The 20468-nt window shown below is 42.3% G+C and overlaps 1 protein-coding gene across 1 annotated transcript; it reads left to right on the forward strand.

The window, feature by feature from the left end:
* The first annotated feature begins 1195 nt into the window (after nt 1-1195).
* pkn3 (protein kinase N3) lies at nt 1196-20458 on the forward strand. Its single transcript, XM_061061062.1, has 22 exons — nt 1196-1426; nt 4825-5101; nt 5740-5909; nt 6123-6246; nt 7157-7308; nt 8314-8542; nt 8634-8816; nt 9610-9719; nt 11957-12100; nt 12384-12459; nt 12709-12868; nt 13681-13756; nt 13989-14050; nt 14359-14428; nt 15097-15188; nt 15438-15614; nt 15693-15755; nt 15849-15925; nt 16722-16864; nt 17221-17328; nt 17450-17530; nt 18857-20458. The coding sequence occupies exons 1-22, from the start codon at nt 1406-1408 to the stop codon at nt 19055-19057; spliced, it is 2796 nt and encodes a 931-aa protein (XP_060917045.1). The 5' UTR covers nt 1196-1405; the 3' UTR covers nt 19058-20458.
* The last annotated feature ends 10 nt before the right edge of the window (nt 20459-20468 follow it).

A 20468-nucleotide genomic window follows, 5' to 3' on the forward strand; every position in this document is an offset into this window, starting at 1 on the left:
TCAACTGTTTATAGGTTCTTGTTTAAATTACACATATATTTTTATGTACATTTCTTGTATACATCTATTTTTAATTGCACAGTTTAAGTTTGATTCATCTAGGGGTATTCTTTCAATCTTTTTTCGGGTTAATATATATGTATGGGAGGGGGGCGTCGGTTTTGCGGTTTAATTTATAACAAATGTTTCATGTCATGTACGTCTTTGTAACCTGCTACTGGATGCTTTGAATTTCCCTCGGGATCAATAAAGTATCTATCTATCTATCCAATATATACAAGGCTAAATAAGACAGTGAGTGAAGTGGGAGTCCACTGTCATCTCCACAGTCTTGAGCAGGTTCAGCTCCAGATGGTTCTGACTGCACCAGAGAGCCAGCTGTTCCAGTAGTTATTCAATTATCTTTAAGCCAATATCCCTTTTTCCTTTACAACTTCAACAAAGTATCTACTTTTATTAATCTCATGTTAAGCTGCTGAGATCCTCACTTAAGCATTCATCACTTCCAGACTGGACTACCGCAATAGTCTCATCTATGCTTCATCATCCAAAACCCTCCAGACACTGTAATAAATCCAGAATATATTTGCTGCTCGTCTTTTCACACACACTCACGCACCCCTGACCTTATCACCCTGCTCCCTCATCCTGCAGCGTATCCACTTCAAACTCCTTATCATCACCTACAAAGCCCTCAATAACCTGGTTCCCCGTCTACCTGCCTGAGTTCTTCCACCGGCACACTTACATCAGGGTCTGCTGACCTGACGCTAACCTCCCTGACATCATTTTTATTGATCTCCCATTAGGGGAAATTAACATGTTACAACAGCAATAATTAGTAAGTCAGAATAATTTAATATTTATAAACCTTAATAGAGAAACAAAAAACAGACATTTAACTTTCAAAATAATAACGTGTAAATTTTATTTTGTATTATTAATTAATTAATTGTATTATTTTAATGTAGTTTTCATTTTGGGAGATTTCACGTTTTTGTTTAAATTACCAAAGCTGCGTTTATAATGTGTATAAAAAAGTAATCTTGTACCTCGACAGGTGCATTGAATAAACGAATGTCATTTGTCCCTTCAGCGTCTCGTCATCACCGTGGTCCAACCAATCCAGCCGCCGTAATGACGTCAGCTTTACGTCCACACGCAGAGAAAAACTCAATTCAAACTTCTCCTCTGATTTGACAAACAGCAGGTTCAGCCGCGTGAAGCGCCCGCCAGCGGCTTTAGCAAGACGTTGAATTTCACATGAAGCCGTGAGTTTACTTATAAAGCGAGCCGTGCTGTTTCTCCTGGAGCTTTTTTTTACATTTATTTTACCGACTCTCTCCGGCCCGAAGAAGAGACCGCCGCCGGGAGCTGCCGGTGGAGCGGACACCTGACAGCCATCATGTCAGGTTTAGCATTACAGGTAAGGTTGACGCCGTTGTCCCATACTTCAAATTCAGTTTAACACCTTTATCGACAGCTTATATTTAGTACCCACTCTACACCTGTTAATAAAGTTTGGTTAAGTTAATCTCAGTTAAATGTCGCCTTCCAGGTGTTACAATGACAGACAGGTGCACTGGATTTACCAGTTTGTCTTGTTTGCTTCTCCTCATAGTTCCTCTGTCTTTGTGCTTGTCAGACAAAAAGCTTTAAAAACGGCAGCTTACAAAAGACTCAGTCTCATTAGTAGAACAAAAAAACCCAGCCTCTAGTTTAAATACTTTATTCAAATACAGGTGAGCTTTAACATTTGAATGTGATTTGTTTCAGCAGCCCTCATGTCTCTGTGAAAGATGTTCTGAGTTTATTTAGTCTAAAATGTGACTTTGCTCTTTTGAGCGTTAAAGAATAGTAGAATAAAGAAAAAAAGTGTTATTTTATTGTGATAAATTAATAAATCTTCAATCCTGATGATGTGTAAATGGTAGTTTCATTGTGTTTTAGGTGTAGCACTTGTTTTGATTGACAGGAGGTGTGTCTTCTGCGTAAAGATACCTGTAACACCCATACCTGTAATAAAGCCACTTACTAATAACAAAGGAATAATATTGTAACTGTTACTGTAAGTTATATGCTTGTTTGAGTAAGATATAGATGAGGCCTCAGCAACGAGCTACGAGCTCACCTAGTCAAAAAACGTCATAAAATAAAATGTCAGGAATAAAATCCGGTATGACAGCAGAAGCTGAGTAGCAGCACATTCACAGAAATCTCCTGTTAGTTTCTACTCTCAGATTCTTGTCGCATTGATGTGGTTAAACAACCCTGACATGGAGGAGATGTGAAATCTCTGCAGCTTACTAAAAGATAAACTTTTTAGATTTATACTTGTCACACTCTAGAGGGGTATAAAACAGAGTTTCACTCGAGGCCGTTTTCTGTTGTGATTGTGTTGAGAAGGTGGATTCCTCTGCACCAGTCTCCTCGGCTTACCTGGTCCTCTAAATGTGTGTAAAGCGCCCTTCACTCAGGAATGTGTTACTGCTCTGGTGTCAACATTGTTCTCCCAGCTGCTAGTTATATAGTATATCTCAATGTGTGTGGGGTTAATGTGTTTCTTTCTATGCATCCTTTCCTCCTTGTGTTGCGTGTCATTATGAAGGCATGCAATTTCTTGGGTCCCCAGACCAGTAGGGGGGGCCCCTGAGAACTTACAAACTTAGGGCACACTCACACTAGGCAATCCGTACCCTACCCGAGCACGCTTCACCCCTAAAGTCCAGTTGGTTTGACTTGTGTGAGTGCGCCGATCTGTGCTCAAGCACAAGAGAAAACAGAGGAAGAGGAGTTGGGGTTCGATCCCCAGCTCCTGCATCCACATGTCCGATGTGTCCTTGGGCAACACACTTAACCCCAAGTTGCTCCTGCTGCTTCGTCAGCGGCATATGACTGAATGAAATAAGTTACTTCTGATGGTCACTTTACTTTTACTACCGTCAGTGAGTGAACGGGTGAATGTGTAGGGGTGACTTTGACCTGAGATGTAAAAGCACTTTGAGTAGTCTGAATAGACTACTCAAACTAAAAAAGCGCTTTACAAGCTGAAGTCCATTTTCCATTTACCATGTGCACATTTCATGTGTGTGTTTCAGGTCTACGTGTGTGTGAGATAATAATTAATAACAGAGTGTTTTCCTCAGGGATTGATAAAGTATGTCAAATTGAAATTGAAAAAAATATTCTAACTATGCATCACATGACCTGTTGGGTGACCCCAGGGGTTGTACATGTGGAGGCGTGTCTCCTCACCTGTTCATGTCCACATTGGGCCATAGGGCCACATTAGGTGATACATTTCATTAAATGCGATTTGGAGCAGCTTCTGGTGTGCGGACTCGGTCTTCCTTTTGCTTTTGTGTATCTGTCCAGCACCCAGTACTTCAAGATTTGGATGTGCGTGCTGTTAAATATGTTTTGGGATCATTGTTTCCATTAATCACCTTTTTATTCAACTACATCGGAATCCTTAACTGAGGCCAAAACCTAAAGATGTTGAAGCAAAAGATTAAGATTCTTGAAGTCGTGTCTGGTGGAAGAGGTGGGAAAAAAATATTTTTATGTAGAAATCCAGATTCTTATCTTCTGAGATTTTAAATAGATTCATAACTTTTTTTTGGCTAATCAGTCACTCCATGCTAAGTGCTAAAGCTCTTTAACTCAGTAGAATGCCAAATGGAGCAGCAAGAAATTCAGCCAGTAGATCCTGAAGTATGTACCAATTCAAAAATAGACTTTGAATCATCAATCCAGAATCGTTTTGAATCGACAAATCGATTCTGAATTGAATCGTGAACCCAACAATCCAAATATATATATTCTGGCTGCTCTTTTTAACCTTGACCTTTGTATCGCTATGTAGTTACCTTTTTAGGCTCTTATAAAGAAACCTTGAACAGCTGATATAAGGCCGCCTAGCTCCCTCCGTCTTCTTTGAGAGACAGCACCACCTGGCATAGGACCAGTCAAGGAAATAACTTATCCATTACTTAGAGTAGAATATATTTCAATATAGGCGCCATTGGTATAATGCAGGATCCGTCTTTGAGTCAGGATTAGACAGACAAGTGCTGTAACGGTTCATCACTTATTTTAAAATTCTTGTTTGTGTTTGTGATGTTTGTGGTTCTGACAGATTTTAAATATCAAATGTTAAGAAGAATCAGGGAGTCACTTCAAGGCAGTCTGACGGTGATGCAAGACAAGATATGAAACAATGCCCGATGTAGAAACACTTGATTATGTAATCTGAAACCGTTACTGTCAGCTGATTGAGTCAAGCAAAGACATCGAATACTCTCCGTGGCTGGTTGTATATATGAGGAGGATGTGTTGCTTTTGTGACTTTTGCTTTCATTTAGGATAAATAACTTTGTGGTTTGGACCAAAGGAAACGTTTGAAGACGTCTCTTTGCTCTCTAGGAAGTTGAAATTTCCAGAAATTACTAAACATTTCAAAGTACACTGAACTTTATCCACAAGAGGGAAGCATTGTGCTGTTTATGTTTGCTGATCCACTGAAGGTTTAACTATCTCAACTTCCTCTTGAAGAACTTCCTCAGCAACATCTGTTTGATCAAAGGTGTTCTCCTTTCTGTAAATGATACAGCAAGACTTTAAACGTATTCTGCAGCCCACCATGTGTAGTTACATGTTGTTGTTGTTTTGTGCATAGGTTAAAGGGTCAACAGTGAGCATTTCATTGTGCAAACCCGTTTGTTCTGTGCATTATTTACCGTCTAACATAATGCATGAAGAAAACATTGAATATATATACGCTGAGTGATCCGAGACTGACTCAGCTGTTTGTGTGTCCTGCAGAGCGGGAACATGCGAAGGCTGAACGAGGTGGACATTCTCGACCCGGAGTTTCAACAGCGTCTGGAGGACGCTCGCACTCTCCTCAGGCAGGAAATCCAGCGCGAGCTGAAGATCAAGGAGGCGGCCGAGAGGATGCGGAGAGCCGTCACCAACCGCAAGAGCGCAGCACACGTGGAGGACCAGCTGAAGGCCTCGAGCCGCAAGCTGGAGAAGTTACACTGGGAGCTGCAGGAGCTGAACGCCAGGTCTATGGCTACAGAGAAGGACAGCACCACAGGTAACTTTAACTTATAACTCAATGGACGGCAGTTTGATAGAAAAAAAAAACAACTCCTGAAGTTAATCATCTTATAGAAGCAGAGGGGCTTTTAGGAAAAATAAATCCCAAGTGTGTCCCTAGTGCACCAATCCAGAGCGAGATATCGAGCCAAATATTGTCAAAAAACCTCTTTATTGTCCCTCAGAGGATGAACAGTCCCGGAGAGATCTACATTTCAAATAACACTCAAATCCTCTTGACTGAATCTTTGCTCCATGATGTGTTGTCTCTTTTTTTGTGGCTTGGGCTGCATGGTGGTGCAGTGGTTAGCGCTGTCACCTCACAGTGAGGAGGTTCCTGGTTTGAATCCCCGGCTGACAGGAGCCTTTCTGTGTGGAGTTTGCTGGCTTCCTCCCACAGTCCAAAGACATATTCGTTAGGTTAACTGGAGACTCTAAATTGTCCGTAGGTGTGAATGTGAGTGTGTCTGGTTGTCTGTCTCTATATGTCAGCGCTGTGATTGGCTGGTGAACAGTCCAGGGTGTAACCCCCGCCTCTTGTCCAATGACAGCTGGGATCGACTCCAGCCGCCCGCGACCCCAAACGGGACAAGTGGTAATGCAAAGGTAAACCTTGATAATAACATTTTGATGCAGGTTCCTCGGATGAAGTAGACAACCAATCGGCCGAGTCGTGCCAGTGGGAAGAGGTCACGTCACCTCTGGCCAGTCGAGTCCGGACCCTGAAGAAACAGCTCACCATGGAAACCAAAGTCAAACAGGGAGCTGAGAACATGATCCAGACCTACACTAACAGCTCAGTCAAGGTACAGTGAAGCGTTCAGTTTAGGTGTCAATTTGAAATCTACTATAGTGTTTCTTTGATCATTAACGTATTTATGAGGTTAAACTTCTGTGTTTCTTGAAAAAGCAGCAGGACTCTAAACTTCCTGTTCTAACTCTCTGTAATCTGAGACCTTTTAATCGTAATCTGAAGAAAGAAATGTAGAGGTCCTGATGTTTGTTTGAATATTTTCCAGGACAGAAAGATGATGTCCACAGCGCAGCAGATGCTGCAGGACAGCCGCACTAAGATCGAGCTCCTCCGCATGCAGATCATCAAAGTCAGTCAAGCCAAAGACGGAGAGCGGGAAGGCTCACAGGGTAAATATATCACCTCTCATACGTCGGCTCGTCCACCAGCAAACGCAAAAGCAGAACTCATTCCACGTTTTCACACAGATAAAATCTCGAGTTATGGTTCACTTACAAGGCTTTCACACATCGTCTCATATCATCTTCGAGGAGTCTTTAGTAGAGTGAAAAGCTCTCTTCATTAATAACAACTCTACAAGACTTTGAGGTGCAGTTTAAAAGCTTGAAGTGGAGATTGAATTCAGATTTTATTTTTCCAAACTGAGGAGGAATTTTTATCCTCAAATGCTGCAAAAACTTTATTTTGTAAGTTTCCATTTAAACTGTGATTTAATCCATGGTTTGGATAAAGGAGCTTGATAAAAATGATGACATTAAAATAATCCTGATCAAATGTGTTTGAAAACCATTCAATCTCTGTTATGTTAATGATTGATTGTATCGTTCATAAATGTATATAGCTTTACAAAAAACGTCAGATCTTCAGTCATACAGTATAATTAACTAAATTGAAAAAAATCTTTTAAATGTTTTGGGGTCCAAAAAGTTGCCAATGCATTTCTGCAATTTAGAGAATTGGGCTGGAGTTTTCCTCACAGTTTTTTTTTAAATTAAAAGCAGGACATTTTCCAATATTGGTTTGTTCGGACACTGGTTTCCATAGTGGGGGTCGGGACAGTGTGGGTCCCCAGTCTCTAGCACCTGTTTTTGGGGGCCATGGACCGAAAAGTTTGGGCACCCCTGGGTTAGGACATCTAGTTCTCTTGCTGTGGTATTGAAACAGGCATCAAAGTTGTTTGAGTTTCACTAGAATCGAATCAAAGTTTAAAATTCTGGTATCGTGACAACCCCAGTATGAATAAGTGAAGCAGAGATATAAACGTCTTACATGATTGCTTCTCACCGTGTCGCTCCTCAGGTCAGCCTGACGTGACCATCAGCTCTCTGGAGCTGCGTGTGGCTGAACTCATGCATCACATGAAGATTGAATCGGCCGTTGCAGAAGGAGCCAAGAATGTGGTTAGACAGCTGAGTGGGAGGAAGGTCCAGGATCGCAGGATACTGGCAGAGGTGGGTACCAAGTTCAAACTGCATAGAACCCTAACACACCAGGAATCAATCTGGGACCACCTCTGTGCACACAAGGTGGAAACTTACCTGCTAGGCTAACAAGACTGGTAACAGTTTTGGATGTTAAATGGCCTGGTGTTGGTAGAACAATTAGCAAAAGCAGCGAGGTTGACTGACACAAGCACTGAAATAAAAAAGTGTAGTTGTTTTTAATCAAACTGCACATGCTCACTTTGACCTTTGTAGAATCCAGTCCCTCCACACTCGCTTCGTTTGAGTCTTCATTAAGGTGAAGGGTTAAACTCAGCAGCAAATTTTGGGACAAACTTCCCTCACTCTTGCGGAAAAAAACACGTTGTTTAGTTTAGTTTATTCGTTTATTTGAATCAGGGACAGTGTACCAAAAAAAAAACATCAGTCTTAGAAGAGAAGAGATGCTTTTTACCAGATTTAGCTAACTTGCTAATTTACATCTGTTGTCCCCGGGCAGGTGATGGCAACAGTAAAACACAAAGCAACCAGTCATGCACACAAGCAGATATTAAAACATTATGTACAAGTTTCCCAGAGATGTAAAAGGTTGTTGAGATGACACATGAATGAACTTAAAATCAATTTTTTGACTTTGCGGATGAAAGTGCAGAAGTTTGTGTAAAGTTTAAGACTAGTTGGAAGATTATTCCATTCTCTAATGGCTTTACAAGTTTTGCAGCCATTGCTTCATTTAAAACATTTTTTAAGTAGAAAAATAAACGATATAAGTACGGACTGAAGAGGAGGCAGTGAAAGGAAGAAGTACAACTTTCCAGGTAATGACAGCGAAATTAAAATGGGTTAAATCTTATTTTTTGCAGCTGTGATGGGAGAGACTTTGAGACTCTTCAAGTTTTGAGTTTAGCTTGAAAAGTGCTTTAACACTTTAAAACCGAGCCTAAAAAAGCAGAGGACTGAGAAGTGTTGTGTGCATGGTTAAATGTCCCGTGTCTATGTTTGTGTGTCCCTCAGGCTCAGGCCCGCATGGAGGAGTCGTCTCAGAAGGTGGATTTGTTGCGTCTCTCTCTGGAGAGGCGTTTAAGCGAGCTGCCTCCGGATCATCCCAAACACGTCGAGATCAGAGAGGAGCTCACGACGGGAACATCTCCTCTGTTTGGAACGCCGAAGAAACGATCCAATGGCCCGTCTGCGTGCCCCTCCTCCTCCTCCTCGTCTTTCTTCAAACCAGCCAGTATAACAGGTCTCTAAAGTTACATCGCTTTATATTCATAGAAAGTTTTATTTTAATTAAATCATTTTAATAACTCAATACATGAAACGCTCGTCCTCAGGTCGTTTGGAGGTGTGTTTGAAAGGCTGTCAGGACCTGTTGGAGTCTGTTCCGGGTCGAGGTCGTGTCACAGGCGTCTCTGCAAACCCGGGACACGTCTCAGACGGGAAGTCCCTAAAGGTGAGATCCGGCCTATCAGGACGCAGCGCCAACGGGAAGTCCATGAAGGCCGAAGAGCTCTCCGGTAAGTCAACACTCGGACTGATGTGACCTTTTTACTTTTACATTTTTATATACAACAATCTGCTAGTTTTCCTCTTGAGTAGTTTTTTCAGAGTATTATTCACATGTTATTTCCTGTGTGTCGAAGGGGCTACATCCCCGTGTTTGAAGTAAAACAAAAACATCCGAAATTTGAAGTAAATGATGATTTCTTTTTTTTACAGGCTGTAAAATTACAGAAAAAAAGTTATTTACACTTTTTGAAATCCACTTAGGAAATACAATTCGAGTTTGACTTTTCACAAGTCTGAAAAAAATCTGTTCTGAGTCTCCAATAACAAGAACTTTTCTCAATATTCTGATTTTTAAAAAAAAAGTATTTATTTGGGGTGCCGGTGGCCTGGTGGTTTGTGTGCAGGCCCCATGTGTGGAGGGTACGGTCCTCTGGGCGGCCAGCCAGGGTCCGGGTCCGGCCTGTGGCTCCTTTCCTGCATGTCCTCTCTCTCTCTCTCTCTCTCTCTCTCTCTCTCTCTCTCTCTCTCCCCTGTTTCTGGCTCTATCACCTGTCCTGTCTCTAGATCTGTATTTTTCATGTTTTGCCTTTTACATTTAGTAAACAAAGAGTTTCATTTTCATTTATTTGATTTATCAAGGGACAGTGTGCAATGACTTTGATCATTTATGCAAAGAACAACTAAAAGATGCAAGTGATGCAAGACTAAATAATAAAGCTCTACTCAACAGAAGACAATAAAGAAACACACCCAGACAACTCTACATAATAAGAATTTGTCATTGTGTGTTTTGTGTCCCAGCTGAGGTGAGCGTGGTGTTAAAGCTCGACAACAGGATCGTCGGTCGAACACACTGGAGACCGCTGGGAAACGAGGCCTGGAATCAGAGCTTCAGCATCGAACTGGAACGGGTCAGTCGCTGTAACGCCCCAACTCAAATCACTAACGTCTGAATATTTCGACATGAGCACAGCATTGCTAACGTCTAGGGATGTAACGATTCACTCAACTCACGATACAATTCACAATTTATTTTACAAAATGAGAGTGAAGACAAATGATGAGTGAAAAAGATTCCTTTAGGAGCTGCTAACCCACTTGTCAATGTGGTTTGGCCTTTTAATGTTTTTTTTCTCTCAACAAGGGGAGGTGATTGGAGCTTCTCATCGTGGTGTGGATTAAATGCTGCATCATGTTGGTTGTGCTATTTGTGTAGTTCTCCGTCTGCTTCCAATATTTGTACACAGTTTTTGTCGCGTCTGTTATCTTCTCACCTCTTTCATTTTCTGTCTTAGGGAAGCCAAAATGCTTCCACTCCTCCGATTTAAAAGACGGTGGAGCGTCCTCAATTTCTAAATCTCGCTCTACAGCTGCTGACACTCACCAGATTATTACGATTCATTTTTCAGAGTACCGATGGGAATCTTGACAACTTTGAATTGATTTATCACGATTTTACGATTCATCTTTACATCCCTACTAACGTCTGTGTAGGTTCTCAGTCACTCGAGTCAGGGTGAATTTGAAGCTTGATCCAAAAGGCCGCTGGACTTGGTTGAAGATCCTGAAGACGTTTTACCTCTCCTCCAAAAGGAGAAGCATTTCTACGGGGAGGTGAAATGTCTTCAGGACAGTGGGTGTTGTCATTTTTAAAACGTATGATCCTTTGATGGCTCTAGTTTAAAGCGGGAACTTAAACTCTTAGTTAAAAAGTTAACCAGCCGCAGTGACTAAACTTTCTGTAACACCACCACAGAGTGCGGTTTGGTGTTTCTCTCCCTCTTCTTGTCTAAGTGATTCGCTCCTGATGGTGAACATCTGTTAACAGCTGTAGATCAATAACGCAGTCCTCTGACATCTTGTCCTTCACTGAATTCTGACTCTGATACTCCGTCTGCCTCCGACTCTGCCCGTGTAATCCCGCTGCTAATCCTCTTGACATTTGCTCTAATCTGGCTTTAAACACACAAAACCCACTGAAGCATCTCAGCTCAAGACTTCTGATGGGACATTTATATGACGGCTCTCGTTCCCTTTATTCAAAAAGACAATTTAAAAGAGGAATTCACTGATTTCACCCACAGGTCAGTTCCACACAGACTGAAAAAACAAGAGTTGAAGTTGTCCTGTGTGGCTCTGGAGGAGCTTTAAGAAAAGGACCCCGATGATGTCATGATGATGTCGTCGTGGCTATATCATTTTGTGTTGGGAGATTACACATTTTAACATAAAGCCTGCGTTAACAGACGGTGGAGAGTTAATCTTCTCTCTGTGCACGAACATGAGGTGATGCAGAGTCGTGGCGACTTTTCATCCTCAGTGCAAGTAGAAGCATTTTGACAGTTTCTGTTGCATACGTCTGCGTCCATGTTTCTGAGGCTGTGACATCACTTTGGCGGTGTGATCCTCGCTAAAACATTAAACATTACTTTGGCTTCAGAAAGAGGTTATAACGTAGAGCGAGGTCTCATAGAAAGGATGCTACATGCTGAAAAAAACCCTGACTGCAGAAATATTATTATTTTGTGTTAAGTGTGGCATTAAATCTTTGTCTCAGACATTTAATAGTTAAACTCATTCTGCACTAAATCTGATAAAGTTGTTTTATATTTATTGATATGACTGTGGACGCAGCTCCATGTGTGCAGCACTGCAATCCAGAGCTTATCGTATCCAGAGGTGCTGTTTGTCAACAGGCAAGGCAGGCGACTGCTTGGGGCCCCAGACCCCTCAGCGGGGTCCCTAAGGCTTAGAAACTTAAACCAAAGCAGGGCCACAAAAAAAAGCAAATTTTGCAATGACAGTAGGAAACCTTCCCGTGTCCACCTAGCATTTCTTTCTGAGCGCCAGTGTCTTTTTTCAGAAGTTTTCAATGAGTAGAGAGCATTCTCAGCAGAAAAAGCAGCCTTGTATCCACATCCTCTTTGCTCTGTGTCAAGGACATGCAGCGCTTTTCTTCTCAGAGCACAAACACTTCATGCAGACTCTCCGGAGCGCACAGTCAGCGCTTTTCTGCCCGGTTAAAACTGCTAGCTGGACACAAGGCTTAATGCCGTCTTCTTTTTATTTTTAAAAAGGGTAATTTATGAAAAGTGATGGTAGGATTGTTAACCATGTATGAACGTTTGTCCTGTTTTTGTTGCTGCAGTCCAGGGAGCTGGAGATCGCTGCATACTGGAGAGACTGGCGAGCGTTGAGTGGGGTGAAGTTTCTGCGTCTGGAGGACTTTCTGGATAACCTTCGCCATGGGATGTGTCTGCAGCTGGAGCCTCAGGGCGTCCTATTTATCGAGGTGTTTACTTCAAACTTTCACATTTTGATCTGTAGAAAGTTTCTCTACTGCTGTGACACTTTTAGAGACAAACTGCACTGCAATCAATCCATTTTCTGGTTCTTTGTATTTTTGTTGCATCATAAAAAGTTTTCATCTGAATCTTTTACAACCACTTTGTTATCGGAGCGAGGAGAAAGAAAGCCACAGCTGTAAACATCCCCTTCCTGATGTCACAGCGGTTACTACCAGAGCTCCATCATTTCATACGTGAATCATTATCAGCTCCCATTTTTATTCTCAGGTCACATTCCTCAATCCTGTCATCGAGCGGCGCTACAAACTCCAGAGACAGAGGAGGATTTTCCCAAAAGAGAAAGGTAACCGGCGTTTAATCAAAATGAAACATGTCGCTTATTTTACGATGCAGATTATATGTTGATTGTTTTTGCTTTTGTCATGAATGTAACCTGAGGGGTTCTTCTTGTTTCTGTCATTGAGTTCATTAATTTAAGTCCAGCTGATTAAAGTGACATATAATTCATTTCAGAATCATAAACATTGCTTTTGAGTTAGATATACTAACAGTATGAAGCTCAGATTGGATGTGTGTATTTGTCTCCTCTCAGGGAAGGACTTCCTGCGTGCGGCTCAGATGAACATGAACTTTGCCACGTGGGGACGTTTGATGATGAGCATCCTCCCTCCCTGCAGCTCTCTGGAGCCCATGAGCCCTCCGTTAGCCGGCCCGAATGCCGGCTCTGCATCCTCCATCACCTCTCCTCCGAGGTAACGAAGACTGTGTGTGTTTGTGTGTTTGTGTGTGCGTGTGCGTGTGCGTGTGTGTGCGAACTGTGACCCAGAAACTTCTCCGTGTCACATCCATGAACGAGCAGCTACAGAAAAGAGATGTTCTCTCTCTTTGGCTCGGCCCTCCTCCGCTGTGACTCGAGGCTATTTCTCTGCTCGCTCATGAAATCTGAGACTGCAGAGATGTGACTTCAGCATTATCTCTGACCTGCATACTGACACAGTGGTTGTATAATAACAGGATGAGCAGTCTTAAAATAAGCATTTTTAAAAGGTTAAATCTGGAGATAATTTATAATTGTCTAATTAGCCAGAAGTCCCACATGCAGACCCAATCCAAACAATGAATATATTTAGTAAAAAGTCAAAGCCTGGTTTTTCTTCTCCCTCTGAGCCATTGAGCTCCATTGTTGTCTAAAAACAAACAGGAACACTAGATACTCACTCGAGCACCAAACATGGCTGAAAACAGCTGATCACAGTCTCCAATAAGCATTTTCCTTCTCTCAGAGATTTACTACATCTTCAAGGTTTACCAAAGTTTACCAAAGGCAATCATGCTTCAGCATGGTCCCTGATTGGACATCTACATAAAACATGGAGAAAGAACATGGACTCTGTATAGAAGAGTTTTTAGTGTTATTTTTTACTTGACGACAAGAGTAAAACTTTGTTTGAACAGAAACGACTCACCACATGTGCAAACACTTTGTTCTTTGTCAGTTTGGAAGAAGCTGTAAGACTGCAGTAAAATCAGAAGTTAGAGGTCTTCTGCTGGTTTTGTTTTTCAGGGTGAATCTGAACTTTACTGAAGAACAAGCTGGCAGATCTCCACATGGCTCGATAAAGAACAGAGACTCTCCCATGGTGAGTTGGTCCGGTGGTTTGTTTCCATGAATAAAGCTTCCAGTGAGAATAAATGTACAAACGGTTCAATGGCACAGAACTGTACGGTACTAAATGTTATGATTAATGCAGTTGTGTAGATCAGACCCTGATGTTTCTGTTGATGTGTGTCTGATTGTTTTGACCCCTAAGACCCCTTCTGTGATTGGCTCAGTCGTTGTGTCTGTTCTTCTATTTGTGTGTTTAATTTCAGTCTCCTCCAGAGAACAAGAGCCCAAAGCCAAAGAGACAACCGTCCATCCAGCCGACACCACAGTGAGTCACTCTGAGCAGAAATATAGCGGCAATGCATAACAAATGTTACCTCAAGTCATTATCAAAAGAGCAGGTTAAAGACGTTACTCTTCACGTACATAGACCCAACATTAATCAATCATCAGCACTAAGCAACATTTAGAAAAGTTAAGAGTGAGAAAATCTATTTCAGTCTTCTTGCTAACTGGATGCCATTTAAAAGTTGGTGAATAAAGAATATGAAATAAGTGTTTTTCTTTCAGTGAAGTCTAGAAACTGTACAGATGGAATTGAAAAGTATTGTTTATTCGGTTAATTCTCTCCTGCAGACGGGACGAGGGGCTTCAGATGGAAGACTTCAACTGTATCTCTGTGCTCGGACGAGGTCACTTTGGAAAGGTACGCATCTACTCCTACTCTGGCCTTTCTCAAACTGCTCCCTCCACACTAACACTCCAGCACGGAGTGATCTCTGTCTGATATCACGCCAACAGCTGAGTGAAGTCACTCCATTGAGGTGGAGGTGATAAACATACATTTGTATGATACAATTGCACTCAAGTTTGTGCGGGTGCCTCTTGGCCAGGACACTCTTGCAAATGAGATTCTTAATCTCAATGAGGTTCTCCTGGTTAAATAAATTTAAATTAAAAAAATAAAATAACGTCATATCAGCCTACAGAGGGCCTTCCATGCCGAACAATTAAAGGTGTTACACCTCTTCAGTAAGTCGTCATCGGTGCAGAGTCACTCATGGAGGATTTTACAATCCACTCTCAGTCTGCACTCTGAGGTTTTAGATGGCACTCGGTGTGGAGGTGTGTAGGGACCAAGGAGAGGGTGTAGGGAGTGGTTTGAGAAAGGCCCTAAAAGTTCAACAACCTTAGAAGCATTTTGAGCAGAGCTCCATTTTTTTCTTTTATTCCCGTCTCTCTCTGTCCGCTCCTGTCTGTACTCTACAATAAAAGCCATCCTTCTTTTTACATTTATTATCGTTGTTTTCTAAATTACGTTAGTTAATATCCCTCCAATGTTTCCCCCTGTGTGTTTCTCATATCTGACTGAAGGTGCTGCTAGCAGAATATAAGAAGTCGGGGAAACTTTATGCCATCAAAGCCCTGAAGAAAGGCGACATCGTGACACGAGACGAAGTCGACAGGTAAGAAATCCCTCAACGCTTCATGCACGGCTTTGCAACGCTCATAATACAAACGTAAAATCTCTACAAGTGTCTATATATAATCTATATGGCTGGATTTTCTACATGTTTTAGTACAGACCCTGGATTTGATTTCAGTCAGCTCCAGTATTTTGTTTCCAGGACTTTCTCTGCTGTTGTTGTTGTGCATAAAAAAAAAAATTCAAAATATCCTGAAGTCTCTACCGTTGTCTGTGTGTTTGTGTTCAGCCTGGTGTGTGAGAAGCGGATCTTTGAAGTGATAAACGTCTCCCGCCATCCATTCCTGGTGAACCTGTACGGCTGCTTCCAGACCGCTGACCACGTGTGCTTCGTGATGGCGTACTCACCTGGAGGAGACCTGATGACTCACATCCACACGAGCATCTTCACCGAGAAACAAACCCTGTGAGCACACGCACACGCTGTACAATCAACACATAAACAGGATGTCGGTTTTAAGTCCCGTCTTGTTATTTCTTTCAGATTTTATTGTTCGTGCGTGCTGCTCGGCCTCGAGTTCCTCCACCAGCACAAAATCGTTTACAGGTGAGTCCTCCTCAGAACTGTTTTACTTCATACTCTCTTAATTCATCTCAGAAGCCTGTAGTGAAGTCTAGTTTGTTTCTGTCCGTCTGTCAGAGATCTGAAGCTGGATAACCTGCTGATGGATGCAGACGGCTACGTCAGGATTGCAGACTTTGGTCTCTGTAAAGAAGGTAAGAGATAGGCAGACTTTAAATCCACATTCTGACGGTCTATTGAACATCGAACTATCATATTTGAGTCAAACTGTTTCCTCTCAGTGTTGGTCAAATAGACAAAGTGATATTTAAAGCTTTAGTGATGTTTTGCTAAAACACAGACGTCCTCTATCCTGTCTGCGTCAACAGTTCTTGGTTGATAATTTCTTCTTCAGTTAGTAGCTTTAAAGGTCACATATCCTCCTCCTCTTCGATCAGTTTAAATAAGTCTCAGAGCTCCCCAAAACATGTGTGTGAAGTTTCTTGTTCTAAATCCACTCTGATCCTGTATTTGATCATGTCTATAACCCCTCTATTTCAGCCCTGCTCAGAACAGGCTGTTTCTGTGTCTGTACCTTTAAATATGTAAATTAGTTGTGTCTGACCACGCCCCCTCTCTGGAAGGGCTTGGGTGTACTCGGTGCTTTCTCGCTCCATGTCCTATTGTTTACGATGAGAAGGCAGACTCAGAGGGCAGAACAAACACCTAGCTGTGGGAGTGTCACCCACCTGGGGGAGGGGCTACTGCCCTTTGTGATGTCATGAAGGGTAAATCTCCAAACGGCCTGTTTGAGCACACATTTTCTGAAATGTGGAGCAGGCAAAAGACTTAGAGGATGGACTTATCTCATCATTGGGGGGTTTGTAGACAGACTAGAGACAAATATTAGAGTTAGAGAAACATGGAGAAGAGGATTTTTCATTATTTGTAACCTTTAATATTCAGTGTTGAATTTAAAGTGATATCTTATTGATCGTGTTCTGTGTGCAGGTATGGGTCACGGGGATCGAACCTCCACGTTCTGTGGCACACCCGAGTTTCTGGCCCCGGAGGTTCTGACAGACAACAACTATACCCGCTGTGTGGACTGGTGGGGGCTGGGGGTGCTCATCTATGAGATGATGGTGGGGGAGGTCAGTATGATTCAAACGTAACCAAACTGAACACGACTTGATAATTCATCCTTCTTTATCAAGATGATTTTAGTATATGATGAGGAATGTGTGTGTTTGTGTCTTGAGACCAAGACCCATTTCGAGTACTACAACCCCACCTAGGACTTCTAGCTAGTATCGTATGAAAACCCTCATTCAAAGTCACCTCTGAATCTTCAAATATGCTGCTCTGATATTTTGCTTAAACCATAAATTCCACGACAACAATTGGTAGTTGTTGTGTGAAGAATCAGAGAAATGTAATCCCCTTCATGTAACCAGAGAAGAGGTTGTCTTTAGGTGGAGTGTTCACCTTCTCTCTGTTTGTCTCTCAGTCTCCGTTCCCAGGTGACGATGAGGAGGAAGTGTTCGACAGCATCGTCAACGATGACGTCCGCTACCCTCGCTTCCTTTCTCCAGAGTCTGTGTCCCTCATCCAGAAGGTCTGTGTCCTGAGAAATGTGACCCCTTTGAGTTCATTCAACATTTAAATATTACGAACATGCTTTAAATGATCTAAAGGCTGTACTCACTCCTCTTCATTTTCTCTCTCTGTGTTTTCAGCTGCTGCAGAAGAATCCTGAGATGAGACTTGGAGCGGGAGAAGAAGACGCTGCTCAGATCAAAAGACACAAATTCTTCCAGGTCAGGTTCCAGCCCGGGCGCTTTTTACCACCTCACACTGAAATCTCTGCAATTAAGCTTCAAGCTAAACCAGCATCGTCTGACACTCAGGGAACAAATAACATTTTTTTCTCTACTATATCTCATAGTAGTAGTCTGAAGGTTCTTAATGTCTAAGCTTCGGTAAACCGAGGCTGCAGAGTTGTGTTGAAGTTAAGAGATTCTTCAAAAGTCAAACGGCTGCTTTCAGAAATAACAAACAGGATCCAGATTAGAAAATCAACTTTTATAAACCTGCAGGGATTTAAAGGAAGAATGTGGGACTTTTTGATCCAGTAGAAGTCACCTTTGAGAACCAGCATGAAACCAAAACAAACTGCTGTTTGGCCACACCTCCTCCATACTGAAGCCTCCGCTCTCCTCCAGAGACACACCTCCAACCCCTCTCCACTCAGGTTTATATGGATCAATTAGAACACACCATAAATAAGCACCATGAAGCAGCCCACAAAATTTATCCTTTGCTCGAGCTGTAATCACCTGTGTCCTGCATTGTTGTGTTAGCATGCTAATGTTAGCGCTCTTTAGTTAGCTTGTAGCTTAACATTGCATTTAATTGACACAGAATGATCGTGATCTAAAAACTTACCTGACTTGACTTCCTTGACTAAAACAGTTTTTATACACAAGGGGAGGAGCCGGCCGTCCCGTCCATGTAAACACGGCTCTGACAACAACACAGCCAGCGGGACTCGAGCTTCTCACTCATTGTAGACAGTCATGACTCAGAGAGACTTTTACACAGGATAGACTGGATTTATGATATATTTATGTCTAACATGTTGCACATTCTTCATTTAACAGTTTTGTGCTGCAGCATAAGAATGAGGAGAATATTAATGAAGCAGGTTAATTGGCCCAGTTCTGTGTGAGAACGAATTAATGTAAAGAACACAGTGATGGGGCGCTTGTGGCACAGTGGTTAGTGTGTGCGCCCCATGTATGGAGGCTATAGTCTTCCAAGCGGGCGGCCCAGGTTTGAATCCAGCCTGTGGCTCCTTTCCTGCATGTCATTCCACTCTCTCTCTCCCTGATTTCCGACTCTATCCACTGTCCTATCTTTCAATTAAAGGCACAAAAAGACCCAAAAATATTTTTTATAAAAATTAGAATTAAAAAAAGAACACAGTGATACGTTATGACCACGAGAAATATATTTCCTTCACACCTTCTTTAGCCCCGACAGAGACGCACATCCATATTGAATCCAGATCATAACTTTAGATTTTTTTTCTTTGTGTAATGATTTCATTAACATGTCCATCCTTTCTTTCCCTTCATAATCAGTCGATTGACTGGAACGCTCTCCTGGCCAAAAAGGTGAAGCCTCCATTCCTGCCGGTCATCAGAGCGCCGAAAGACGTGAGCAACTTCGACGAGGAGTTCACTCGCCTGAAACCCGTCCTCACCCTCCCGCGGACCACCTACATCCTCACTGAAGAGCAACAAGAGATCTTTGCTGACTTTGACTTCTCTTGCATGAGATGACCGAAGGGATTCGCCCTCACAGCTGCTGCCTCATCGTCCTCATCGTCGTCACTTTGTCATAAACTGCCTCTACTTTGTCCAAGAGAAACGCCAGTCCTGCCTTTTTCACATCCGTGCAGCTCCACATTTCCAGGTGCCTTCCATCTCTGTGAACAGTTCACTGCAAAACACTACAGAGCCCTCAAGATACAAGAAACTGCACTTTCAACACAAGCCGGGTCGGCGCTCAGGAGCAGCGTTTAAATGTTTAACATATATGTGTCTGTCAGATTGATAATAACGACCATTAAAAGGGAATTCATGTATTTAGAAACCTGGAGCCTCTTGTTTGGAGGGTCATAAAGGACTGATAGGTACAAAACGTTGATTCCTGCAGCAGGGAAACATGCTGTAATGGCTGCGACTTAAACCTGAACTGATCAAACTGAAATAAGAAAAGAAAGTTGCAGTCAATACAGCCTGTTGCTCTGGCTACCAGCTGAAACCTTAAAGGTCACATATTACACAAAATCCACTTCACCATGTTCCTCTAACACTAATATTTGTCTCTTGTCCGTCCACAAACCCCCCAATGATGAGAAAAGTCCATCCTCTCCATCTTTTGCCTGCTCCACTTTTCAGAAAATGTGTGCTCAAACAGGCCGTTTGGAGATTTTCCCTTCATGACATCACAAAGGGCAGTAACCCCTCCCCCAGGTGGGTGACACTCCCACAGCTAGGTGTTTGTTCTGCCCTCTGAGTCTGCCTTCTCACCGTAAACAATAGGGCATGGAGCGAGAAAGCCTGAGACACCCGAGCCCTTCCAGAGAGGTGGCGTGGTCAGACACAGCTCATTTACATATTTAAAGGTACAGACACAGAAACAGCCTGTTCTGAGCAGGGCTGAAATAGAGGGGTTTATAGACATGATCAAATACAGGATCAGAGTGGATTTAGAACAAGAAACTTCACACACATGTTTTGAGGAGCTCTGAGACTTATTTACACTGAAGAGGAGGAGAATATGTGACCTTTAAAACTTTATTACTACCTTAGACCAGGGTCCAGGTTCAATTTCCCTTTGAGATTAAAAGGCTTCAAATGTTTTGTTTACTCTCGTTTTCACCTTCAACTTTTTTAAGACATGCACATCTTTGAAGTTGGAGACGTGGTCGCTGCCCTCCTGATCCAAAGTGTAAATATTGATTAACACAAAGATTTGAATGTATCTCCTGCTCTGTCACCTTTAGGAGTCCCTCTGTTGTTGACCTTTGTATGTTTGCTACTATAATCAACAGAACCTGACTTTTTAAAAGAACACTACCATAGAGATTATTCCTATGTAACAAACCAGCCTTTGTGTGAAGTGTGACCTACATGAAGGAAAATGAATAAATGTAAATATATCTGCTGGACCTCTAATGACCCGGGA

This window comes from Labrus mixtus, chromosome 17 (assembly GCF_963584025.1).
Source record: "Labrus mixtus chromosome 17, fLabMix1.1, whole genome shotgun sequence".
Classification (NCBI taxonomy): domain Eukaryota; kingdom Metazoa; phylum Chordata; class Actinopteri; order Labriformes; family Labridae; genus Labrus; species Labrus mixtus.